Source organism: Staurois parvus, unplaced genomic scaffold, assembly GCF_062004578.1.
Source record: "Staurois parvus isolate SC_StPar_1 unplaced genomic scaffold, SC_StPar_1.0 ptg000851l, whole genome shotgun sequence".
In the NCBI taxonomy this organism is placed as follows: Eukaryota; Metazoa; Chordata; class Amphibia; order Anura; family Ranidae; genus Staurois; species Staurois parvus.
Window position 1 is genome coordinate 219393 of NW_028318647.1, and position 23945 is coordinate 243337.

At 48.0% G+C, this 23945-nt stretch overlaps 1 protein-coding gene across 3 annotated transcripts in view; it reads right to left on the reverse strand.

Annotated features, from left to right (window-relative positions):
• The window catches only part of ABCA5 (ATP binding cassette subfamily A member 5), a 136551-nt gene that overhangs the window by 93127 nt on the left and 19479 nt on the right, over positions 1-23945 (reverse strand). For all 3 annotated transcript variants that reach the window (XR_016306666.1, XR_016306665.1, XM_089655587.1), the window contains exons 2-7: positions 20434-20546; positions 10982-11180; positions 8466-8618; positions 7899-7990; positions 4460-4689; positions 665-806 (exon numbers count right to left, since the gene is read on the reverse strand). Coding sequence is in view for 1 of the 3 variants with exons in the window: in XM_089655587.1 (XP_089511713.1) it covers positions 665-806; positions 4460-4689; positions 7899-7990; positions 8466-8618; positions 10982-11180; positions 20434-20535 (918 nt within the window). In the remaining 2 variants the exon portion in view is untranslated. The remainder of the gene's footprint in view (positions 1-664; positions 807-4459; positions 4690-7898; positions 7991-8465; positions 8619-10981; positions 11181-20433; positions 20547-23945) is intronic.

The window sequence follows — 23945 nt, forward strand, 5'->3', positions numbered from 1 at the left end:
CCTGGATCCCCACGCACCCGAGAGAGCCTGAAATTGACCAACAATACCCCTGGACCCCCATGCACTTGAGAGAGCCTGAAATTGACCAACAACAACCCTGGACCCCAACCCACCCGAGAGAGCCTTCCACTACCATCGCCCCCATACACCGGCTACTCCCCTCCCAGTGAGAGAGAGATAAAGACACTCACCTTCACAGCTCTGGACATCCTCGGGAACGAGAGTCAAGCAGCCCGCAGCCTCTCTCAGTTCCCACCAGGTCCCCAAGCAGCATGTGTCCCCTCTTCCATCCCATTTTCTAGAGGGGCTGTGCTGCCCCCCTGAAAAATGCCACCCTAGGCAAATGCCTTGTGGTAAATACGCCTCTGGTGACAATGCTGATATCTCCCCCCCCGCAACATCTTCTCCTCCGACTGCAGTGCAAGCAGGCACAGCTTACATAAGAGTGACAACTCTGCACTGAATTCAGGAGCGGTGCAGCATTGTTGTCACCTCACCACAGGAAGCTGTATTCACTGGCAGGATCAACAGGGACTGGCAGGATCAACAGGGATTTGTGGGACTTGGCAGAAAACTGTAAGTCCAGATGGACCTATAATTAAGTGTTGAAGAACATATTTTGTTTAAATACAATGTCTCGGTTCCACTTTAGTGCTGTACTCACCAGAGATATTCCATAGAGGGCATAGAGCAGAAAGACCAAGAACCAGTTGCTGTGACTGAATGGAGTCAGGCTGGTGGTGATACACGCCATCAGTAAAGAGACCAGCAGAATGAAAACGGTGTACAGCAGAACCCACGGGAGCCTGGAAGGGACGCAGGACAGAAAGAACCTGTATTATATACTAAATACAGTATATATTAAATATAAAAAAACAGCATCTCTGAACCTCCTCTTCTGGGGTCCCCGGCTGGCACTCTAGGCTCCTTCTATTCTCCATGGGCCACCCTAGCAAGCCGTTTCCTATGGTGGTGCAATCTGTGTGCTTGCTCCCAAGTCAAGCTGTGTGCATCCATTGACACACACAGCATGGCTCAGCCCCTACCAGTCCCTCCTCACAGGATTTGATTGACAGCAGCATTAGCCAATGGCTACCGCTGCTGGCTCTCTATCCTGTAAGAGGAGAGAGACCAGAACCACTGGATTGAGAGAGGGCTCAGGTATGTATAAAGGAGGTGAGGGGGCGGTACAACAAATGGGACATTTTTTTCCCCTTAATACAGGGCATGCATTAAGGTAAAAAATGTTGTTCCTTTTTACCACTTTAAAGGGATGCAGACACTGCAACTTTACTCATTAGAACACCACAAGTACATCTACAGTTCCCATGTGAAGGGGGCTTAGCAGATCCCGAGAGCTTGCCAGTAAAAGTATCACCTAAACTGTCTACATAAATGGATGGCTAACCCGGTACAAGACACAGCATTACATCTGATACACTGTATATGTGAGAAGGATGGACACAGAGGTGATACAAATTACTACAGGCAAACAGACTGTGCACTTTGCAAGGGCAGTTGGTTCAGAGCCAGAGCCAGGCCCAGCCTGTGAGGTGTGGGGGTGCAGTAAAAAATGTCAGGGGGCAGAGGATGCAAGGTCAGCAGGGCAGTGTACAGGGGGTCAGCAGGGCAGTGTACAGGGGGTCAGCAGGGCAGTGTACAGGGGGTCAGCAGGGCAGTGTACAGGGGGTCAGCAGGGCAGTGTAAAGGGGGTCAGCAGGGCGGTGTACAGGGGGTCAGCAGGGAGTTGTACAGGGGGTCAGCAGGGCAGTGTACAGGGGGTCAGCAGGGCAGTGTAAAGGTGGTCAGCAGGGAGTTGTACAGGGGGTCAGCAGGGAGTTGTACAGGGGGTCAGCAGGGAGTTGTACAGGGGGTCAGCAGGGCAGTGTACAGGGGGTCAGCAGGGAGTTGTACAGGGGGTCAGCAGGGCAGTGTACAGGGGGTCAGCGGGGCAGTGTACATGGGGTCAGCAGGGAGTTGTCTAGGGGGTCAGCAGGGCAGTGTACAGGGGGTCAGCAGGGCACAGGATAGGGTCAACAGTTTTTAGGCAGTGTACAGAGACCAATAGTTTGTAGGGCAGTGCATAGAGGTCAGCAGAGCTGAAGACAGGGGTCAGCAGGGTGGAGGACAGGACTCACTACTGGCAGGACAGAGGACAGGACTCACTACTGGCAGGACAGAGGACAGGGCTCACTGCTGGCAGGACAGAGGACAGGGCTCACTGCTGGCAGGACAGAGGACAGGGGTCACTGCTGGCAGAGCAGAGGACAGGGGCCACTATTGGTAGGACAGAGGACAGGGGTCACTACTGGTAGGACAGAGGACAGGGGTCACTGCTGGCAGGACAGAGGACAGGGGACACTGCTGGCAGGACAGAGGACAGGGGTCACTGCTGGCAGGGAAAAGGACAGGGGTCACTGCTGGCAGGACAGAGGACAGGGGACACTGATGGCAGGACAGAGGACAGGGGTCACTGCTGGCAGGGCAGAGGACAGGGGTCACTGCTGGCAGGGAAAAGGACAGGGGTCACTGCTGGCAGGACAGAGGACAGGGCTCACTGCTGGCAGGACAGAGGACAGGAGTCACTACTGGCAGGACAAGGTACAGGGCTCACTGCTGGCAGGCAGCAAGCTCCTTCTCCCCACACAACGCCAAACTGAGATGAGTATAGTGTCAGACTGGGGAGGTGTCAGATTAGGGCAGTACAGCCTCAGATCCAGACATGAGCTTGGTAAATGAGATGTAGCGTTAGTTTGCAACGAACACCCAATCACATGCAAGGGAAATTAAAAAAATGATTTTGCTTGCACATGAATGGATGATAGAAGTCAGCAGAGATTTCCCTCATTTACTAAGCTTTGGAGAAGCCTTTCTCAACCATTTCAACATGGAGGAAACCTTGAAATAACCTTCTGGTCTCAGGGAACACCTGTTAAAAGTTACTATGTCTACAACTCATGATATATTACTGTGATGGTCAGTGGGAAGAATGTCCCTTACATTGGTGGTCAGTGGGAAGAACATCCCTTACATTGGTGGTCAGTGTGAAGAATGTCCCTTACATTGGTGGTCAGTGGGAAGAACATCCCTTACATTGGTGGTCAGTGTGAAGAATGTCCCTTACATTGGTGATCAGTGGGAAGAATGCCCCTTACATTGGTGATCAGTGGGAAGAATGTCCCTTACATTGGTGATCAGTAGGAAGAATGTCCCTTACATTGGTGATCAGTGGGAAGAATGCCCCTTACATTGGTGGTCAGTGGGAAGAAGGTCCCTTACATTGGTGGTCAGTGGGAAGAATGTCCCTTACATTGGTGGTCAGTGGGAAGAAGGTCCCTTATATTGGTGATCAGTGGGAAGAATGCCCCTTACATTGGTGATCAGTGGGAAGAATGTCCCTTACATTGGTGGTCAGTGGGAAGAAGGTCCCTTACATTGGTGATCAGTGGGAAGAATGTCCCTTACATTGGTGGTCAGTGGGAAGAATGTCCCTTACATTGGGGGGTCAGTGGGAAGAATGTCCCTTACATTGGTGATCAGTGGGAAGAATGTCCCTTACATTGGTGGTCAGTGGGAAGAAGGTCCCTTACATTGGTGGTCAGTGAGAAGAATGTTCCTTACATTGGTGATCAGTGGGAAGAATGTCCCTTACATTGGGGGTCAGTGGGAAGAATGCCCCTTACATTGGGGGTCAGTGGGAAGAATGCCCCTTACATGGGGGGTCAGTGGGAAGAATGTCCCTTACATTGGGGGTCAGTGGGAAGAATGTTCCTTACATTGGGGGTCAGTGGGAAGAATATCCCTTACATTGGGGGTCAGTGGGAAGAATGTCCCTTACATTGGTGGTCAGTGGGAAGAATGTCCCTTACATTGGTGATCAGTGGGAAGAATGCCCCTTACATTGGGGGTCAGTGGGAAGAATGTCCCTTACATTGGGGGTCAGTGGGAAGAATGTCCCTTACATTGGGGGTCAGTGGGAAGAATGTCCCTTACATTGGTGATCAGTGGGAAGAATGTCCCTTACATTGGGGGTCAGTGGGAAGAATGTCCCTTACATTGGTGATCAGTGGGAAGAATGTCCCTTACATTGGAGGTCAGTGGGAAGAATGTCCCTTACATTGGGGGTCAGTGGGAAGAATGCCCCTTACATTGGTGATCAGTGGGAAGAATGTCCCTTAAATTGGGGGTCAGTGAGAAGAATGTCCCTTACATTGGGGGTCAGTGGGAAGAATGTCCCTTACATTGGTGGTCAGCAAGGAGAATATCCCTTACATTGGTTCAAGGAACCCCTAGCAACCTCTGAAGGGACCCTGGTTGAGAAATCCTGCTCTGAAGCAATGTCCCTTGCAGAGTGCTACTGAACTTTCAAAGTGCACAGTCTAATTGCCCCTTATGGATCCACCCTACCGGTACATCCTGAACATGCACAGGACAGACAGGGAGATATAAATCCTCGTACCAGAACGCCGTGTCATGGAGCCCCAGTATCTTCATAAACTCTTTCAGCTTTTTTTCTTTTTCAGCGACAATATAGGCGGCCGGCGAGCAGCCAAATGGCAAGAAGGCCATGGCAAGGCATATGGACATGAGGGCATGGTAGTAGCTGTCCACTTCAACCATCGGCAGCTTCTCCATTATCATCACCTTTGTCCTCGTCAGTTCCCTCCAGGCCGAGTGATTGGTCTTCAGCTGAAATCAATCATAAATATAACGTGAGTCATTTTCTGTATGAAATACGAAGGAATGACAAAGTATGAATCGCTTCCCAGAGAGCTGAACACTCCAGCCTCTGCACCAAAGGAGCTTACAATCTATTGTCCTTCTACAGCTATATAGGCAGACACTCTGTAGCTTCCTGAATGGACTCTCTGGTGGGATAACCAGTGTCACTCTCTCACAAAAGGTTACCAATTGAGGGAGCTGTGCTTCTACCTGGAAATGGCAAAAACATGCACTTCCATTGCAAAAGCTCTTGAAATCCAGAACTGAGCAGAACAGCTCTATGGCCAATGTTGGCGAGATCAGATTATACTATACAGTATGCTGGCCACACACTACGGGGTGTAGGGCAGCACAGTGGCTAATTGGTTAGCACTCCCGCCTGGCAGTACTAAGGTTGTTGGTTTGGATCCCAACCACAGCACCACCTGCCTGGAGTTTGCATGTTCTCCCTGTGCCTGCATGGGTTTCCTCTCATTTCCTCCCACACTCCAAAGACATGCTGGTAGGTTAATTGGCCCTAGTATGTGTATGTACAAATGTGATTTAGGGACCTTAGATTGTACACCCCTTGAGGGTTAGGGACTGATGGGAATGTACAATATATATGTAAAGTGCTGCGTAAACTGATGGCGTGATATAAGTACCTGAAATAAAATAAATAAAATAGTTATAAAAATAATTTGCAGACCTATTCACCCTGTGAAACTGCAAGTACATTCTTTCTGCATGAATGCTGGTAAAAATGAATGTTATTAAGCTATTCTCTCTCCAGGTCGGATGTTCTAAAGTGAGAATAGAGTGAATCAGAAACGCACCACAATATGGCCACTAGATGGCGCTGCTGATAATAGGAAACAAATATTTACTGTGACTTTCAGCTCCATGATGGGGTATTTTCCTGATTCACTCCATTAAAATAAAAAAAAAACATTTATTCTGGAAGGAAAATAGCCTAATAATATAGAATTTATGTACGTGAAGGTTTACAGAACAAACATCTTTGCAATTTAAAAAAAAAACACCCCTCAGATTTTATGTGGCAATTTCAGCCTTTGCTTACCAGCTTCTCACTGGAAGAATGCAACAATGTAACCTTCCAGCAGCAGTTGTTTTTGTTTTATATCCGTATTAAAACCTGGGAATCGAAGGTCGCCTTGATCTGGTTGGTTGGGCATTTCAAAGGTGACTGGAAATACCAGGATGTTGGCCAATGTATGGCAAGTAATTGGGATGACGGAATTAATGAGCTGACATCACGGTGGGAATTAAAAGACAATACTTCCCCATGCTGGGAATGGAGAGGCATGTTTAGCAAATCTAAGGGGAATCTGATGGCAGGGTGTTCATAAAGGTAAGCACAAATACCGTACAGAGCCTTATTACCAGTCTCTGTACCTGTGTTCTTTTTGTTATTGCTTTATGTTTAGAGAAAATGTAGAAATAGATCGTGAGAGAAGGAGAGAGGGCCAGAGGGAGAGGAGGAGAATGAGAGAATGAAAAAAGGAGAGAGGGAAAGAGGAAGAGAGAGAGAAGAAAGGGAGCAAGAAGAAGAGATAGCCAGAGGGAGAGAAGAAGACATAGCCAGAGGGATAGAGGGCAAGAAGATGAGAGAGAGAAGGAGAAAAAAGAGAAAGAGAGAAGGAGGGAGAGACAAAGAGAGGTAGAGAGAGAAGGGAGGGAGAGAGAGAGAAGAAGAGAGGGGGGGGAGAGGGGGGGGAGGGGGAAGAAGAGAGGGAGAGAGAGAAGAAGAGAGGGAGGGAGAGAAGAAGAGAGGGAGAGAAGAAGAGAGGGAGAGAGAGAAGAGAGGGAGAGAGAGAAGAAGAGAGGGAGGGAGAGAAGAAGAGAGGGAGGGAGAGAAGAAGAGAGGGAGGGAGAGAAGAAGAGAGGGAGGGAGAGAAGAAGAGAGGGAGAGAGAGAAGAAGAGAGGGAGAGAGAGAAGAAGAGAGGGAGAGAGTGAAGAAGAGAGGGAGGGAGAGAAGAAGAGAGGGAGAGAGTGAAGAAGAGAGGGAGAGAGAGAAGAAGAGAAGGAGAGAGAGAAGAGAGGGAGAGAGAGAGAGAGAAGAGAAGGAGAGAGAGAAGAGAGGGAGGGAGAGAGAAGAAAGGGAGAGAGAGAGAGAGGAGAGGGAGAGAGAGAGAAGAGAGGGGGAGAGAGAAGAAGAGAGAGGGGGGGGGGGGGAGAAGAAGAGAGGGAGGGAGAGAGAAGTAGAGAGAGAGAAAAGAGAGGGGTAGAGAGAGAAGAGAGGGAGAGAAGTGAGGGAGAGAGAGAAGAAGAGAGGGAGGGAGAGAGAAGAAGAGAGAGAAGAAGAGAGGGAGGGAGAGAGAAGAAGAGAGAGAAGAAGAGAGGGAGAGAGGGAGAGAGAGGAGGGAAAGAGAAAGAGGGAGAGAAAGTGGAAGAGAAAGAGAGGGAGAGAGAAGAAGAGAGGCAGAAGGAGAGAGAGAAGAAGAGGGGGAGAGAAGAGAGAGATAAGGAGAAAAAGAGAAAGAAAGAAGGAATGAGGGAAAGTGGAAGAGAAAAAGAGAAGAAGAGAGGCAGAAGGAAACAAAGAGAAGAAGAGAGGGAGTGGAAGAGAAAGAGAGAGGAAGAAGAGAGAAGATAAGAGGGAGAAAGAGGGAGGGGGAGAGAGAGGGAGAGAGAGAGAGGGGGGGGGGTGAAGAATAAGAGAGGCGGGAGAGAGAAGAAGAGAGGGAGAAAGAGAAGAGAGGGAGAGAGAGGGGGGGAGGGAGAAGAAAAGAGAGAAGAAGAGATAGAGAGAAGAAGAGATAGAGAGATAGATAGAAGAAGAGAGAAGAAGAGGGAGAGAGAGAGGGGGGGGAGAAGAAAAGAGAGAAGAAGAGATAGAGAGAAGAAGAGATAGAGAGATAGATAGAAGAAGAGAGGGAGAAGAGAGAAGAGGGAGAGAGAGAGGAGGGGGGAGGGAGAGAGAGAGAGAGGGGGGGTGGGGGGAGAAGAAGAAGAGAGGGAGAGAGAGGGAGGGAAAGTGGAAGAGAAAGAGAAAGGAAAAACAGGAGAGAGAAGAGGGGGGGGGGAGCGAAAGAGAGAAAGAAGAAGGGAGGGGAAGAGGAAGAGAGGGAGAGCAGGAGAAAGGGAAAGAAGGAGAGAGAGAGGAAAGAGAGGAGAGAAGAAGAGAGCAAAAGAAGGAGAGAAGAGATGGAGAGAGGGGGAGGAAGGCTTTTACCTTTATAATGGCAGAATCAATGCAGGCTTGCAGGTGTGTGAATCCAGAATAATGGTACTGAGCCGCATCACATCGGGAGGAGAAGCAATGTTCTGACAAAGAAAACAAACATCTGTTAAACGCCTCTACAGTATATACACAGTGCAGGTTTTTTTCTTACCCCCATGCGCTCTAAATCCATATATATAAATGTGGTTGAAACTGTCAGGAAAACGGAGCTCAGGGGTCTCCAAACTATGGCCCTCCATCTGTTGACGTACAAGTTCCATCATGCCTCTGCCTCTGGGAGTGTTGCCTGTGGCTGGCAGCGTCTTGCAAGGCCTCATGGGACTTGCAGTTCCTCAACACCTGGAGGGCCATTGTTTGAAGACCCCTGTTGTAGACTGTTGGCTGCTATGATGTGATCCTAGAATAGATACCTGAGGTTACTTCTCCTTACCTTACCACACTAAAGGTGGGAAGCCCCACCCTTCTCTCTAATCCCCACCCGCTATGACGTCACAATTAACCTGTAGCTCCATGACATCAGTAGGGGAAGTGTGGGAACTCCAGAATCCTGAACCATACCTTGTATGTACAAAGTTGACTTTGGGATGAAGAAGGGGAAGAACATGAGCTTGTAGGACATGGAGTCTTCGAATTTGACGCCAACGAAGTGCAGGAAGGAAGAGCTGGCGGCCTTTAATCTCTCCTCATTGTGATAGGGCACGATTTCCACATCTGCAAAACAGCGGCCAGAAAGGGTCGTTAGCCATCATTGCGTCCAGCATCTGGTGATCCTTTGAGGCACAAAATGGAATTAGATTGGTGAATCTGGTCTCCACTAAAACAGTGTCCTCGCTTCATTTATATGGAAAGGATGAAGACCTCATTCTAATGCAAACGACTTATCACATTTGTCTATTTATAAAAGGTGCAACAAGAACCTGAGAGAATGGGAAGTCTAAAAAAACCGCAAGAAGATTACTCGCTGCCATCAAAGGAAACATTCAACTGAATACATCCTTCCGAGCTCAACGCCAACCAGATTATTTGTTAGTATTTTACACAATTTCTGTTGATTTTTAATTTCTGTCTGTGACCCTGTTGGAGAGATTTTCCCTCACTTCCTGTCTATGTGACCCCACCCTCCCCCCATACAAGAAACGGGAGGAGCCCCTGTCACAGGGACAGGAAGGAACAGAAAGCAAAAGACACAATGTCAGAAGTTCTAACCCCGGAGTGCTCAACCTCCCGAAGAGTGAGGGCCACCTAAAGTTCTATTCCTTTATTTTCTATTCTATTCTTTTATATTCAGTTTTGTTTTATTCTATTCTATTTGAAATTCGAATTTCGGCAGACGGCTATATTCTAATACACACAGTCTTTGAAGGAAATCAGCAATAGTCAGCAACATGTTTATATTTCAAATTCGTTTTTTAATTCAATTTAGTTTTTTAATTCAATTTGAATTTGATTCAAAATCCCTTACTATTGTAATTTGGAAATTTGGATACGTATGAATACCGAAAATTTTGTCCGAATTTCGATTTGGAACTAAACAAACCGCACATCTATCTGCATCCTTGCCCTGGGGGCAGTAACCTGTCCTGGTACTGCCCCCCTATATAACCCCTCCCACTCCCAGCAGGGACATCTGCCATTATAACCCCTCCCACTCCCAGCTGGAACATCTGCCATTATAACCCCTCCCAGCAGGGACATCTGCCATTATAACCCCTCCCACTCCCAGCTGGAACATCTGCCATTATAACCCCTCCCAGCAGGGACATCTGCCATTATAACCCCTCTCACTCCCAGCAGTGACATCCGCCTTTATAACCCCTCCCACTCCCAGCAGGGATATCCGCCATTATAACCCCTCCCACTCCCGGCAGGGACATCCGTCATTATAACCCCTCTCACTCCCAGCAGTGACATCCGTCATTATAACCCCTCCCACTCCCAGCACGGACATCCGCCATTATAACCCCTCCCACTCCCAGCAGGGACATCCGCCATTATAACCCCTCCCATTCCCAGCAGGGACATCCGCCATTATAACCCCTCCCATTCCCAGCAGGGGCATCCGCCATTATAACCCCTGCCACTCCCGGCAGGGACATCCGCCATTATAACGCCTCCCACTCCCGGCAGGGACATCCGCCATTATAACCCCTTCCACTCCTGGCAAGGACATCCGCCATTATAACCCCTGCCACGCCCAGCAGGGACATCCGCCATTATAACCCCTGCCACTCCCGGCAGGGTCATCCGCCATTATAACCCCTCCCACTCCCAGCAGGGACATCCGCCATTATAACCCCTCCCACGCCCAGCAGGGGCATCCGCCATTATAACCCCTCCCACTCCCAGCAGGGACATCTGCCATTATAACCCCTCCCACTCGCAGCAGGGACATCCGCCATTATAACCCCTCCCACTCCCGGAAGGAACATCCGCCATTATAACCCCTCCCACTTCCGGCACGGACATCCACCATTATAACCCCTCCCACTCCCGGCAGGGACATCCGCCATTATAACCCCTCCCACTCCCAGCAGGGACATCCGCCATTATAACCCCTCCCACTCCCAGCAGGGACATCCGCCAATATAACCCCTCCCACTCCCAGCAGGGACATCCACCAGTATAACCCCTCCCACTCCCAGCAGGGACATCCGCCATTATAACCCCTCCCACACCCAGCAGGGACATCCGCAATTATAACCCCCCCCCACTCGCAGCAGAAACATCCGCCATTATAACCCCTCCCACTCCCAGCAGGGACATCCGCCATTATAACCCCTCCCACTCCCAGCAGGGACATCCGCCATTATAACCCCTCCCACTCCCAGCAGGGACATCCACCATTATAACCCCTCACAGTTTTGTATCAAGCAGCATGGAGATCTCTATCAATACAGTACTGTGAATGAGTGTTGTCACCGTAGGACAGGAAGTGTGTTACTGGTAGGATCACCAAGAAAAAAACAAAAAGGCATGAAAAAAGAAAACTAACGCAGCCACCACATCAAAGGAAGGATAAGCCTTTGTGTTCCTGGGTTTAGATACATTGTAAATATATGAGTGACACCCTTTACCTGATCCGAGACACTGCGTCCACGCCACGGCCATGATGTTCTCGGTGGCGTTGGTCACTGGCGTGTAGCCGATCGTCGGGAGCGGACTGATCTCCAGATCGCTGAGCACATCGTTCGGAGAGGCTTCGTAATATTTATTCGGCATGATCAGCACCAACAGCAGCCATATCTGCGACCAGATCAGCGGGTAGAGGATTTCCTGCCGGAGAAGACACAGCGGTCCAGTCAATGAAATCTCTCAGAGAAAACTCAACGTCTTCATTTCCAAAGCAGCTTCTTATACCTGAAGATTTATTGGCACTTCGATTTGTGGCCTGTGATGGAATGGGGATGGGTTGGGGCCCCTGCCGAGGTCTTATTATTTATACGTAAAAGGTCGAGAAAAAGCGCCAAACCAATGGAGACCGAGCCCAACGGGGCCTACATGACAGATGGACTCCAGGAATGGACTGGATGTTTTATGTCCAGCTTGGACCAATGAAACGTAGTATATACCATACTTGCCTGGTGCCCCGGAAGCTGGAAATCACTGAAGTAGACACTGTTACTATATCACTACTACACCGCTCCACTAATTCTACACCGCTACTACACCGCTACACTAATTCTACACCGCTACTACCCCGCTCCACTAATTCTACACCGCTACTACCCCGCTACACTAATTCTACACTGCTACTACACCGCTCCACTAATTCTACACCGCTACTACACCGCTACACTAATTCTACACCGCTACTACACCGCTACACTAATTCTACACCGCTACTACACTGCTCCACTAATTCTACACCGCTACTACACAGCTACACTAATTCTACACCGCTACTACACCGCTCCACTAATTCTACACCGCTACTACACCGCTCCACTAATTCTACACCGCTACTACACAGCTACACTAATTCTACACCGCTACTACACCGCTACACTAATTCTACACCGCTACTACCCTGCTACACTAATTCTACACCGCTACTACACCGCTCCACTAATTCTACACCGCTACTACACCGCTACACTAATTCTACACCGCTACTACACCGCTCCACTAATTCTACACCGCTACTACACAGCTACACTAATTCTACACCGCTACTACACCGCTACACTAATTCTACACCGCTACTACCCTGCTACACTAATTCTACACCGCTACTACACCGCTACACTAATTCTACACCGCTACTACACCGCTACACTAATTCTATACCGCTACTACACCGCTACACTAATTCTACACCGCTACTACACCGCTACACTAATTCTACACCGCTACTACACCGCTCCACTAATTCTACACCGCTACTACACCGCTCCACTAATTCTACACCGCTACTACACCGCTACTCTAATTCTACACTGCTACTACACCGCTCCACTAATTCTACACCGCTACTACACCGCTCCACTAATTCTACACCGCTACTACACCGCTACACTAATTCTACACCGCTACTACACCGCTCCACTAATTCTACACCGCTACTACACCGCTACACTAATTCTACACCGCTACTACACCGCTCCACTAATTCTACACCGTTACTACACCGCTACACTAATTCTACACCGCTACTACACCGCTCCACTAATTCTACACCGTTACTACACCGCTACACTAATTCTACACCGCTACTACACCGCTACACTAATTCTACACCGTTACTACACCGCTACACTAATTCTACACCGCTACTACACCGCTACACTAATTCTACACCACTACTACCCCGCTCCACTAATTCTACACCGCTACTACACCGCTACACTAATTCTACACCGCTACTACACCGCTACACTAATTCTACACCGCTACTACACCGCTACACTAATTCTACACCGCTACTACACCGCTCCACTAATTCTACACCGCTACTACACTGCTCCACTAATTCTACACCGCTACTACACCGCTACACTAATTCTACACCGCTACTACACCGCTCCACTAATTCTACACCGCTACTACACCGCTCCACTAATTCTACACCGCTACTACACCGCTCCACTAATTCTACACCGCTACTACACCGCTCCACTAATTCTACACCGCTACTACACCGCTCCACTAATTCTACACCGTTACTACCCCGCTACACTAATTCTACACCGCTACTACCCCGCTACACTAATTCTACACCGCTACTACACCGCTCCACTAATTCTACACCGCTACTACACCGCTACACTAATTCTACACCGCTACTACACCGCTACACTAATTCTACACCGCTACTACACCGCTACACTAATTCTACACCGCTACTACACCGCTACACTAATTCTACACCGCTACTACACCGCTCCACTAATTCTACACCGTTACTACCCCGCTACACTAATTCTACACCGCTACTACCCCGCTACACTAATTGTACACCGCTACTACACCGCTCCACTAATTCTACACCGCTACTACACCGCTCCACTAATTCTACACCGCTACTACCCCGCTACACTAATTCTACACCGCTACTACACCGCTCCACTAATTCTACACCGATACTACACCGCTCCACTAATTCTACACCGTTACTACACCGCTACACTAATTCTATACCGCTACTACACCGCTACACTAATTCTACACCGCTACTACACCGCTCCACTAATTCTACACCGCTACTACACCGCTACACTAATTCTACACCACTACTACACCGCTCCACTAATTCTACACCGCTACTACACCGCTCCACTAATTCTACACCGTTACTACCCCGCTACACTAATTCTACACCGCTACTACCCCGCTACACTAATTCTACACCGCTACTACACCGCTCCACTAATTCTACACTGCTACTACACCGCTACACTAATTCTACACCGCTACTACACCGCCACACTAATTCTACACCGCTACTACACCGCTACACTAATTCTACACCGCTACTACACTGCTACACAAATTCTACACCGCTACTACACCGCTACACTAATTCCACACCGCTACTACACCGCTCCACTAATTCTACACCTCCACACTAATTCTACACTGCTATTACACTGCTACACTAATTCTACACCACTTCTACACCGCTACACTAATTCTACACTGCTACTACACCGCTACACTAATTCTACACCACTATTACACCGCTACACTAATTCTACGCCGCTACTACACCGCTACACCAATTCTACACCACTATTACACCGCCACACTAATTCTACACCACTACTACACCGCTACACTAATTCTACACCACTATTACACCGCCACACTAATTCTACACCGCTACACTAATTCTACACCGCTACTACACCGCTACACTAATTCTACACCACTACTACACCGCTACACCAATTCTACACCGCTACTACACCGCTACACTAATTCTACACCACTATTACACCGCTATACCAATTCTACACCACTATTACACCGCCACACTAATTCTACACCGCTACACTAATTCTACATCACTACTACACCGCTACACCAATTCTACACCGCTACTACACCGCTACACCAATTCTACACCACTATTACACCGCCACACTAATTCTACACCGCTACTACACTGCTACACCAATTCTACACCTCTACTACACCGCTACACTAATTCTACACCGCTATTACACCGCTACACTAATTCTAAACCACTTCTGCTACCCCCTGTACTGTGCCCTTCTGCCCCCCCCTGTACTGTGCCCTTCTGCCCCCCCCTGTACTGTGCCCTTCTGCCTCCTCCCTGTACTGTGCCCTTCTGCCTCCCCCTGTACTGTGTCCCTCTGCCGCTACACCAATTCTACACCTCTACTACACCGCTACACTAATTCTAAACCACTTCTGCCTCCCCCTGTACTGTGCCCCTCTGCCCCCTCCCTGTACTGTGCCCTTCTGCCCCCCCTGTACTGTGCCCTTCTGCCCCCCCGTACTGTGCCCTTCTGCCTCCTCCTGTACTGTGCCCTTCTGCCTCTCCTATACTGTGCCCTTCTGCCCCCCCTGTACTGTGCCCTTCTGCCCCCCCTGTACTGTGCCCTTCTGCCCCCCCTGTACTGTGCCCTTCTGCCCCCCCGTACTGTGCCCTTCTGCCTCCCCTGTACTGTGCCCTTCTGCCTCCCCTCTACTGTGCCCTTCTGCCTCCCCCTGTACTGTGCCCTTCTGCCTCCTCCCCCTGCACTGTGCCCTTCTGCCCCCCCCCCTGTACTGTGCCCTCCTGCCGACCCCTGTACTGTGCCCTCCTGCCCCCCCCCTGTACTGTGCCCTTCTGCCCCCCCCGTACTGTGCCCTTCTGCCCCCCCCCTGTACTGTGCCCTTCTGCCTCCCCTATACTGTGCCCTTCTGCCCCCCCTGTACTGTGCCCTCCTGCCCCCCCCCCTGTACTGTGCCCTTCTGCCCCCCCCTGTACTTTGCCCTTCTGCCGCCCCCTGTACTGTGCCCTTCTGCCTCCTCCCTGTACTGTGCCCTCCTGCCCCCTCCCTGTACTGTGCCCCTCTGCCTCCTCCCTGTACTGTGCCCTTCTGCCTCCTCCCTGTACTGTGCCCTCCTGCCCCCTCCCTGTACTGTGCCCTCCTGCCCCCTCCCTGTACTGTGCCCTCCTGCCCCCTCCCTGTACTGTGCCCTCCTGCCCCCTCCCTGTACTGTGCCCTTCTGCCCCCTCCCTGTACTGTGCCCTTCTGCCCCCTCCCTGTATTGTGCCCTTAGTGTGGATTGATCTTTGATTTATGTCACGCTTTCTTATTGTTTAAAATCAATGTTAGCTAAAGTACCAATAAAGATTTGTTTAATTCTATCAACTATTTATACTTTAATTCTTGGGGCAGGCCTGTCCTGGAACCTCCTCCATGCTCTTGGAGTTGGACTGCCTGTGCAACCTCTGTAGGGTCCAGGTATGGCCTCATGCTACCAGTAGTGACACTGACCCGAGCCAAATGCAAAACTAGTGAAAAACAGTCAGAAAAGATGAGTAGGGAAAAAAATGTCAGTGGCCTCCACCTGTAACACCATTCTTGTTTTGGGGGTCGTCTCATTGTTGCTCATCTAGTGCACTTGTTGGTAATTTCATGAACACCAAAGCAGCTGAAACTGATGAACAACCCCCTCTGTGACTTCCCTGACCAGATCCATATCCCAGGAGTTTCATTGACTTGATGCTATGCTCTGAATAAAAAGAGTTCCTTACATTTGTTTTTGAGCAGTGTATATATTTTATGTGCTGAGAAAGAGACATGCATTTTGCAGCAGGAGAAGTGAGACATCCATGTGGCTGGGAACACAGTCAGAACATCTGGGAGGAAAGACACATCAAGAGGCAAGCAGGTGACTCAGCCCACCGGGCTCCGCCTAGAAATGCAATATCAATTCCAAGTGGATGGACCCTTTAAAAGGTTGCGGTTCCCTCTGTGTGGTCGGTGGAAATATTGAGATATCCTGTATCTATGTAACATGAACTCACGGGCAGCAACGCAGCCAGATACTGCGAGGAGGTAACTGATACTGCGCTCTGAGGGGGGGATGGGCTAAAAACGTCCACACAGCTAATGAGTGATCCGGCCCGCGAGAACATCTACTGCAACTCCGCATTATACCGACCCGATCCTCACTGCGCAGGAGGTCCTCCAGAAAACAACTCTTTGCTGGAGAAGAATTATCAACGAACAAAAAAAAAAACCCAAAAAAACGTGATTTGGATATTTTCTATTAAAATCTATATTTAAAATGTTACATTAAAAATATAATAATTGAAAATATAAATGTTAAAAATTATGTTCAAAAAGTATTATTTGTGGCATTTTGGATACTCTGTATCTTTTGTATCCATCAACTGTTACTATGAAACCATAAAGTAGGGATTAAAAAAAAACAAACAAAAAAAAACGTGATTTGGATATTTTCTATTAAAATCTATATTTAAAATGTTACATAAAAAATATAATAATTTAAAATATAAATGTAGAAATCAATGTTAAAAATGATATTCAAAACGTATTATTTGGGGCATTTTGGATACTCTGTATCTTTTGTATCAATCAACTGCTACTATGAAACCTTAAAATAAGGATTTAAAAAAAACAAACAAAAAAAAAACGTGATTTGGATATTTTCTATTAAAATCTATATTTAAAATGTTACATAAAAAATATAATAATTGAAAATATAAATGTAGAAGTCAATGTTAAAAATTATATTCAAAAAGTATTATTTGTGGCATTTTGGATACTCTGTATCTTTTGTATCCATCAACTGCTACTATAAAACCATAAAATAAGGATTTAAAAAAAACAAAAAAACAAAAAACGTGATTTGGATATTTTCTATTAAAATTCATAATTAAAATGTTACATTAAAAATATAATAATTGAAAATATAAATGTAGAAATCAATGTTAAAAATTATGTTTAACAAGTATTATGTGTGGCATTTTGGATACTCTGTATCTTTTGTATCCATCAACTGCTACAATGAAACCATAAAATAAGGATTTAAAAAAAAAAAGAAAAAAAAAAAGGAAGTGGAGAGAGCAGATATTAGTCCGCTGTGTCTCCTTCACTGTCCAATCACAGACTGGGGGTGGGGCAATGACCGAGTTGTGCTGCTTAACTGTGGCAGAATAAAATCAGGTCACCGGGCTCGCTGTGTAAATCTTGGAACTGGTTGGACAGAAATACAAGTCCTTTGGCAGGTGAAGCGGGTCTCATATACTGTATATATTTCAATGGTCCCTTTAGCTGTTTGGTTGGTCCTCATTTTTAAGTCAGGTTCTGCATGCAGTGGTGTCTTGTTATGGAAGGAAACCTATTATAAATTCTTTGTAAATAAAACTCCGTAAGAGCGGGACCTTCAGAATATCTACCAGTACTTGCCGTTCTCTGGGACTTGTGTTGGGGATCATACTGAAGCATATAAACCCAAGTGAACACCTTACATGAGCTTCAACGTCATGCCACAACACCTCCATCATACCGTTCAATGCTGAACCTCCACTGATCACTGAGGATTGCTCATTGGATAGTGTGAAGTCTACAAACCCAGAGGAACACCTTAGATGAGCCCAGACATCACACCAGACACCGCTATCACACCGTCCAATGGGCAACCCTCCAGTGACTGCTCAGGATTTCATGTTGGATAATGTGATGTCTACAAATTCAGATGAACCTGGACATCATCCAGCGACACCTCCAACACACTGTCCAATAGGTGGCTCTCCACTGACCACTAAGGATTTCTTACTGGATAGTGTGAAGTCTACAAACCGAGATGAGCAGCTTACATGAGCCGCCTGGACTTCACCAGCAATACTTCCATCACACTGTCCAATGGGTGGCTCTCCACTGACCAATAGGGACTTCTCACTGGATGGCGTGAAGTCTATAAACCCAAATGGACACCTTACATGAGCCCAGATGTCACCCCACTACACCTCCATGGTGAACTTCCACTGACCACTGAGTGTCTCTCATTGGATAGTACGAAGTCTATAAACCCAGATGGACAGCTTGCATGAGCCCCGACTTCACTTATGACATCTCCATCACACTGTCCAATGGGTGACCCTCCACTGCCTGCTGAGGATTTCAAGCTGGAGAGTGTGGAGTCTACAAATCCCGATGAACCCCTTACATGACTCCACAACACCTCCAATGCACCGTCCAATGAGCGACTCTCTACTGACCACTAAGAATCTCTCAATGAATAGTGTGAAGTATACAAACGGAGATGAGCACCTTACATGAGCATGGACTTCACCCGCTATACCTCCATCACACTGTCCCATGGCGAACCTCCACTGACTGCTGAGGACTTCTCATTGGATAGTGTGAAGTCTACACACCCAGATGAACACCTTAGATGAGCCCAGAAGTCACCCCAAGACACTTCTAAGCTTGGATGTCACTCTTCAACATCTCCAACGCACTGTTCAATGTGCAACTCTCCACTGACCACTTAGGATTTCTCACTGGATAGTGTCTACAAAAGGAGAGGAACACCTTACATAACTCTGGACTTCACCCACTATACCTTCATCACAAGATCCCATTGCAAACCTCCACTGACTGCTGAAGACTACTCATGGGATAGTGTGAAGTCTACACACCCAGATGAACTCCTTAGATGAGCCCAGAAGTCACCCCAAGACACTTCTATCACACCATCCAATAGGTGACCCTCCACTGACTGTTGAGGATTTGGTGCTGGATACTATGAAGTCTACACATCCAGGTGAACATTTTACATAGGCTTGAACATCACCCTTCGACATCTCCAATGCACTGTCCAATGCGCAACTCTCCACTGACCACTAAGGATTTCTCATTGGATAGTGTGAAGCCTACAAACTCAGATGAACACCTTTCATGAGCCTGGTTGTCACCCAGCTACTCCTCCATTGCATCGTCAAATGGGCGGCTCTCCACTGACTACTAAGAATTTATAACTAGATAGTGTGAAGTCTACAAACCTAGATGAACACTTTACATGAGCCAAGATGTCCATCAAACCATCCAAAGGGGGTCCCTTCACTGACCACTGAAGATTTCCCAGTCGATGTGTGACATCTACAAGCCCAAATCAACACATTACTGAACCTGGACATCATCCTACAACACCTCCATCACATCATCCAATGGGCGAATCTCCATTAACCGCCAAGGATGAATAGGGTGAAGTCTACAAACCCAGATGAACACTTTACATGAGCCTGGATGTCACCCCATGACATCACCTTCACACTGTCCAATGGGTGACCCTCCACTGCCTGCTGAGGATTTCATGTTGGATAGTGTGGAAATTTCAAATGCATATGAAACCCTTAGATAACCCCACAACTCCTCCAACGCACTGTCCAATGGGAGACTCTCCACTGACTGCCAAGGATGGATAGGGTGAAGTCTACCAAACCCAGATGAACCCCTAACATGAGCCCAGGCATCACCCCGCTACACCTCCATCACACCATGCAATGGTTGACTCTCCACTGACTGCTAAGGATGGAGAATGTGAAGTCTACAAAACCCAAATAAACCCCTAACATAAGCCTGGGCATCACCCTGTGACATCTCCATCAGACTATCCAATGGACAACTGTTCACTGACCTCTATGGATTTCTCACTGGATGGAATGCTAAAGGCAGAAAAGACTTTCAAGACCATAGAAGGTGCACCAGGGATTCCCAAGGACCTCCTACCTGACAGAAAGCTGTCTCTGAATTTTGGATTTCAAACCAATCTTCTCCACATTCTGGTCCAGCGCTCTAGTAATGGACTATTTTGTTGACCAACACAAAGCAGACAGAGGGTGTAACCCCTCACCACCCCATTCTGAGCTTTAGATACACTTTGATTGCTCATAAGAGCTTATACCAACCAACCAACCAACCAACCAACCAACCAATGTCCCTTCAGAGGTGACAGCGTTGTGTGGATGGGAATATTGAAGACTTGAGGCACCTGAGAAGATCTGAGAACCCCCTGAGGAGGTTCAGGCCATGCAATGTACCTGCAATGTGTCCTTCTTTGTCCGGCACTTGACCAGGTAATTTTTGTAGAGGAGGGTTTTGGTTTGCGCCCAGACGCCAACATCTTTCATCTCAGACGTCATTTTACCAAGATCTGTAAAAGAAAAGAACAAGAATGTTAAAGAGACCCTGTCATCAGGATTGCAGGTACAAGCAGAGTGAACACCAGGATAGTACATAATGACTTGCAGCATTTTCCTCTCCACAAATGATTTTTATTCACTTCATGTGTTCCTCTGAACTTACTATAGTATTGTACCTCTTCAGAAGAGTCAGTTCCCTAGCAGAGCTCCTCCCCCTTACATGTCGTAGCTCCTCCTATTCTGGGAGTGTCTAATTACTGTCTGTGCTGACACAGCTCCTCCCTCCTTACATGTCATAGCCCCTCTTCTTCTGGGAGTGTCTGATTGCTTTCTGTGCTGGCACAGCTCCTCCCCCTTACATGTCGTAGCCCCTCTTATTCTGGGAGTGTCTAATTACTGTCTGTGCTGGCACAGCTCCTCCCTCCTTACATGTCATAGCCCCTCCTCTTCTGGGAGTGTCTAATTACTGTATGTGCTGGCACAGCTCCTCCCTCTTTACATGTCATAGCCCCTCATCTTCTGGGAGTGTCTAATTATTGTCTGTGCTGGCCCAGCTCTTTCCTCCTTACCCATCAATACCCTTTTCTCTTCTGGAAGTGTCAAAGTGCTGTCTGTGCTGGCCCAACTCCTCCCTCCTTATACATCATAGCCCTCTCCTCTTCTGGGAGTGTCCAGTTACTGTCTGTGTTGGCACAGCTCTCCCTCCTTATAAGTCATAGCCTCTCCTCTTCTGAGATTGTCTTAATTACTGTCTGTGCTGGTCCAGCTCCTCCCTCCTTACCTATCATAGCCCCTCCTCTTCTGGGATTGTCTAATTACTGTCTGCACTGGCCTAGCTCCTCCCTCCTTAAACATCATAACCCTGTCCTCTTCTGGGAGTGTCCAATTACTTTCTGTGTTGGCCCAGCTCTCCCTCTTCATAAGTCATAGCCTCTCCTCTTCTGGAAGTGTCTTAATTACTGTCTGTGCTGGCCCAGCTCCTCTGCCCCTCCCCTTACCTCCCTACATAACCTTTTATAAGGAGTGCAGGATAATACTATAGAGTGTAACCTAAGTGACAGCAGCTGGGGCTGCTGACATCACACCCAAGATGGCGGCACCCAGCAGCAGTCTCGGGGCTTTTGGATGTCTGCACAAGGGAGGATTTTACAGGTAAATGACAGGAATAAAATATGTTAAATATACATATAACTTTATGGGGAGATGACTGTTGAGATGAATGGTCTGGTGACAGGTTCTCTTTAGGAAAGAATATTTTCTATAAAAATCTGCAGATAAATGCATAAAACTTGCAGCAGCTTGCATAGTGACCACTAGATGTCCTCAGCCTGATGACCAGCATCATTCATCCCCCTTCCTCTGAGTCCAGATCATCCCAGACCAGCCCCCAGCCTGTGACTGGACAGTGAAAGGAGAAGCAGTGCAGTGATGAGCTCCATTACTCTGCTCTCTCCTCCTATCAGCATGCTTCTTGTCAACACATCAACAGATTGGCTCTCCAGTTTCTACCAAACACAGAAATATCAGTTTTTAGGTGGAGTGAGCCTTTAATCCATCACCTGAACCTGAAGTGATGATGATGATGATGATGATGTAGTATGACAACGGTCCCTTTGCTCGGGCTAAACAGGAGATCAAATCTGCGACTTGCCAGCTGCACCGCATGACGCCAAGTAGCCCTCACTGGGAAGAACAACCAGCCGCTCATAAATCAGATGAAAGATCAGCCTGTAGAAGGAGGAGCGGGAGCCGCCGGCCCCTTCTTTCCATTTGGGGGAAGCCCTGAGCGTTTCTTGCACCATCTGTCGCTGGCAGCGGAAACCGCGAGCCGTCTTCCACATCACAATGTTTGCCCACAGCGCCATTCTTACATATTGCCTTTGGAACAAACAAGAACACAGGAAGGCGGCCAAAACTCCCGGGCCGTATTTCATTTATATTTACCGTACAAGGAGGCGCGTTCTTCTGCGCCACCGCGGGGTTAAAGGGCAACTCCGGCCGGACACATGAATGTGTACAAGGCTCATACATGGGGACCGAGACTAAAAGGTTCGCAAAGCGACCCAACTCTGCGAAGTCCAAAGATGATTCCACTCTCAGCTTCTGGGCCAAAATTTGGTTGTACTGCGCTGCTGACTGAGCGCCATTATTGTACTGCGCTACTGACTGAGCGCCATTCTTGTACTGCACTACTGAGCGCCATTCTTGTACTGCGCTACTGACTGGGCGCCATTCTTGTACTGCGCTACTGACTGAGCGCCATTCTTGTACTGCGCTACTGACTGAGCGCCATTCTTGTACTGCGCTACTGACTGAGCGCCATTCTTGTACTGCACTACTGACTGAGCGCCATTCTTGTACTGCACTACTGACTGAGCGCCATTCTTGTACTGCACTACTGACTGAGCGCCACTCTTGTACTGCGCTACTGACTGAGCGCCATTCTTGTACTGCGCTGCTGACTGAGCGCCACTCTTCCACTGCGCTACTGAATGTACTGACTGAGCGCCATTCTTGTACTGCGCTGCTGACTGAGCGCCACTCTTGTACTGCGCTACTGAATGTACTGACTGAGCGCCATTCTTGTACTGCGCTACTGAATGTACTGACTGAGCGCCATTGTTGTACTGCGCTACTGAATGTACTGACTGAGCGCCATTGTTGTACTGCGCTACTGAATGTACCGACTGAGCGCCATTGTTGTACTGCGCTACTGAATGTACTGGCTGAGCTCCATTCTTGTACTGCGCTACTGTATGTACTGACTGAGCGCCACTCTTATATTAATGGAGTTAAAACAGATCTCCAGCCAAAAATACCAAGATGAAAACATCATAAAGCAGCTTTTGCCTTCAGTCTAGAGATTTCCCCTGCAGTACTCCTCTTCCTTCTCTAGAGGCCCTCAGTCTGATGGCCAGCATCATTTAATCCACTTCCTCTGAGTCCAGGTCCTCCTGGACCTGCCCCCAGCCTGTGACTGGATAGTAAATGGAGAAGCAGCACACTGCTGAGCTCCGCCCTCTGTCATTCTGCTCTCTCCTCCTATCAACTGGCTAATACCTGGTCACATTCCAGTACTTGTATTTAATGATGTATAATGATTACAGAGCTGCATTCATCTATGTATCTGATATCTGCCCAGAATACCCGGAATATTCTTATACAGTATACACTATATTTCCAAAAGTATTGGCCCTGCCCTCCTAATCATGTGATTCAGGTGTTCCAATCCCCTCCATATCATGTGATTCAGGTGTTTCAATCCCCTCCAAATCATGTGATTCAGGTGTTCCAATCCCCTCCATATCATGTGATTCAGGTGTCCCAATCCCCTCCCAATCATGTGATTCAGGTGTTCCAATCCCCTCCATATCATGTGATTCAGGTGTTCCAATCCCCTCCATGGACAC